Source organism: Glycine soja, chromosome 8, assembly GCF_004193775.1.
Source record: "Glycine soja cultivar W05 chromosome 8, ASM419377v2, whole genome shotgun sequence".
Classification (NCBI taxonomy): domain Eukaryota; kingdom Viridiplantae; phylum Streptophyta; class Magnoliopsida; order Fabales; family Fabaceae; genus Glycine; species Glycine soja.
The window spans coordinates 6,157,020-6,160,631 of record NC_041009.1 but is presented as its reverse complement, the minus strand read 5'-3'; the positions used below and the strand labels follow the sequence as shown (position 1 = coordinate 6,160,631).

The window sequence follows — 3,612 nt, the reverse complement described above, 5'->3', positions numbered from 1 at the left end:
TATAACAAGTCAGTTTTGCTCTTTTTGGTGTGAGGATTCTGGTTTATAATTCGCAATTTACATGTTTATGTTCAGTCTGATCAAATCATTACTCAGTCTGAAAGTTGTTTTGCTTCAGTCTGATAGTTATTTTCGCTCAGTCTGACAGATAGCGTTTGAGATCAAAATCATCATTTCCTTGTTAATATTGGATGTACCAGAAAAACTATTGGGTGCACTTAGCAATTCCCTTCATAATAGCTTACTTGAAAGCCCAACAATATATAAATGTAACAAATCTAAGAAAAAGATGAAGGAATGTGTATTTGGATTAGAGTTTGAAAACATCTGTTTTATGAAAAGCTTTTTTCCTTTCTATGAGAGTTTAGAAACTTGATTCAGTTTTTGTTTAAAATAGGTTTGATATAATTGATTGTTTGCACATATTTATTTGAAAATCAATTTTAAAACAATACATTACCAAAATAAATTTAATGAAAATTATTTTTAGAATTATGATTAGTATAATTAAGAATGAATTTATTTCCTGGGTTAGATTAATTAATGTAAAAAATCTAATTGTAAACATTTACAAACTTAATGTTACTGACCGTATAGTAATACCCACTTTCCCGTTTAGTGGGCCAAAATTAAAGTTTGCTTTAAACTACTAAATTTTACTAAAAGAGAAAAAAAATTATACAACAAAATATTATATTTTTTTCTCAACTGTGAGAAAAATAGGAAAATAAGAAAGAGTAGTGAGATGTTAGGAAGTGAAATGAAAAGAGAGAGAGAAAAATATTATTATAAAAATAGTACAAGAAATTAATGTATGTATAATAAGCTCTTACTAGAATATTAAATTTATTAAATTCGAGTCAAATCTTTTCAATGAAATGAGATTTTAAGTGGTTCAACACGAAAAGAAATACAACATAGTTGGCTTCAGTTTCTGTAGCCATTGCGCATAAGTTCCCCGGTTGTGACTTGTGACCACTTAAGTTGTGTTTTTTAAGTATAATAATAAAAAGGTGATATGTGACTTTCAGAAAATGAATAGAAAACACAAAACACTAGGATATTTACTTACTGTTTTCGAAATCAGTTTATGTTTTCTAAGATTTGTATAAGGTGTTTGTTTCCTGAATATATTTTTCTTTTAAAAAAGTTTGTTTCTTAAGCACTTGAATGAAACACTTGAAGAAAACAGAAGAAAAGGACAAGAAAACATCTTCTAGTAGTTTCCATCTTTTGGTTTTAAAATGATTTTCAAAATTGAATTGATTTTAGATGAGAAATTGATTACTCAATAATTTCTTTGACAGAGAGAGGGAAAATAGCACAAGGCTGTTAAGCATTATTATTTGTGCTTTCAAGTGACACATTTCAGAATTATGTTTAAGACATTCAGATCCAAGAACAAGACCATTAGTGATATAACACAGTTTTTGCTTGAGAAACAACACTTCAGTCACTCATACATAAATACACAATCTAGTGAAATACACAAATCACAGAAACAGCAAACGATTAGCAACATAATCTGTATCTCACAACATTAACTTGACCAAAAACAAAGCAACTAATTATATATTTGTACTGTATCCTTTTTGCTCTAAACTAGCATATTAACCCTTTCACAAATTTTATAGTAACCAGTCTTAATGATTGTAGCAGCATGGTGCCGTATTCCCCCATTTCTTTCCTTTTTCATTCAGAGTGGAAGTGGTGGGATACTCTGCTCGTGCCTAAACACGTTTTCAGGATCCACTTTGGTCTTAATCTTCACCAACCTGTCAAAGTTGTTCTTGTAATACCTATAACCCCAAGCACTTGCTTGAATGTAACTTGTGCTGTTCTTGGTGTTTATCCCCAAATCAAGATCCCGGTAATTCACATATGCTTCCCTTGGCAAGCTAGAAACATAAGGACCCATATAGTTGTAAAGCTTCCTAATCCAATCTATGTGCTTTGCAGCATTCTTGTCTCCCTCTTGCCACAAAGACAAGTACTGAATTTTGTATAGTGTTCCATTTCTGTGAGGAAATGGGGTCTCAGATTCTGAAAACTGGCTCATCCTTCCACCATATGGGTTCCAAATCATCAAGGGGCTGTCTTCAACCAGCAACCTTTGCCACAACCCCTCGAGCCCGGTTTCCGGTATCGGTTCCCTCACAAAATCTGATTTTGCCTTGAAGAAGTTCTTGAATGTTGACTTTCCTTTGAGCAGAACTTCTGGGGGGGTGTCACTTGGAAAGCCTGCAATATAGAGCACAGATTTGATCCAACTAGTTTCCAAGCAATCCTTTATTGTCAACCCCAATTCAGGAAAACTTGTCTTCATGACTTGGAGGAGTGTTCTGGCCCCACCAAGGAAGAGAGCATTGTAAGAAGTTGCGATGGTTCTCTGAGTCTTGTTTCTTGCATCACTAGATGGCTGAATGATGACTCTGATGAAGAGGTTTTCATCAATATAAGGTGCCACTTCTTGCCATTTGTGAAGAATCTTGGTTGCACCTTGCTCAAGGGTTTTGGTAACTGTAAAAACTGTCACAGTTGGTGGCACAGAAACAAGCTTTATCTTCCACCAAAGAAGGATTCCAAAGCTTCCACCTCCACCTCCTCTTATAGCCCAAAATAAGTCTTCCCCCATGGCTTCTCTATCAAGAATTCTTCCATTGGCATCAACAATTTTAGCATCTAAGACATTATCAACTCCAAGGCCATATTTTCTCATCATGGCTCCATATGCTCCTCCTGTGATATGCCCTCCAATGCCTAAGCTTGTGCAAAGGCCTGCAGGGAAACCATGAACTGAACTCTTCTCATATATTCTGTAGTAAACTTCACCAGTTGTGGCACCAGCTTGAACCCAAGCAGTGTTGCTTTTTACATCAACGTCGATGCCGCGGAGCTTGACCAAATCCACAACTATGAAGGGGCTCTCAATTTCGGAGACGTACGAAATTCCCTCATAGTCATGGCCGCCACTTCGCACTCTAATGTGAATCCCAAGTTTCTTGGAGCAGATTACTGCTGCTTGAACATGGGAATCACGAGAGGGTGTGAATATGAACTCGGGTTTTGGCACTGAAGGCACCAAAAGCCTTAGGTTCTGTGCGGAGGAGTCAAGGATGCTGGTGAATGAAGGGTTGCTTGCAGTGTAGATTGATGAGTAAAATGGAAATGTTTTGTCCGAATTCAAGTTGAGACATTGGACAAAACTTTCTTGAACTGAAGCTGAATCTCCTAAAGAAACTAATAACAAGAGGACAATAAGTGAGATTGGTGACACCATGGTTTTTGTGTTCTGTTTTGTGCCAAGAAGGGTGTCACCAATGCTCTATATATAATTGAGCTATGGTGCCATAATGCTGTAACAGTATAGGGTTACTTGAGCTAAGACCTACATCACATAGATGAAGAGTATTGGCATTGATTTGGGTCGAATGTTCTAATTTTAATTAGGACAGTGTGAAATGTTCCAATCAGATAAAAGAATTATCATAAATAATAAAAAAAATTCTAAAGATATTTAACACAGTCATATATCCATATTAAGATCACTCGTTAAACTGAACTCCCTATTAATTTCATTCACACAATTGGTGTTGAACAACGACCATTTTC

At 35.5% G+C, this 3,612-nt stretch overlaps 1 protein-coding gene across 1 annotated transcript; it reads right to left on the bottom strand.

The window, feature by feature from the left end:
• Positions 1-1,394: 1,394 nt before the first annotated feature.
• LOC114421449 (berberine bridge enzyme-like 13) lies at positions 1,395-3,405 on the bottom strand. The gene has a single exon (XM_028387361.1). It carries the CDS (start codon positions 3,278-3,280, stop codon positions 1,697-1,699), a length of 1,584 nt encoding a protein of 527 aa, XP_028243162.1. The 5' UTR covers positions 3,281-3,405; the 3' UTR covers positions 1,395-1,696.
• Positions 3,406-3,612: the final 207 nt, after the last annotated feature.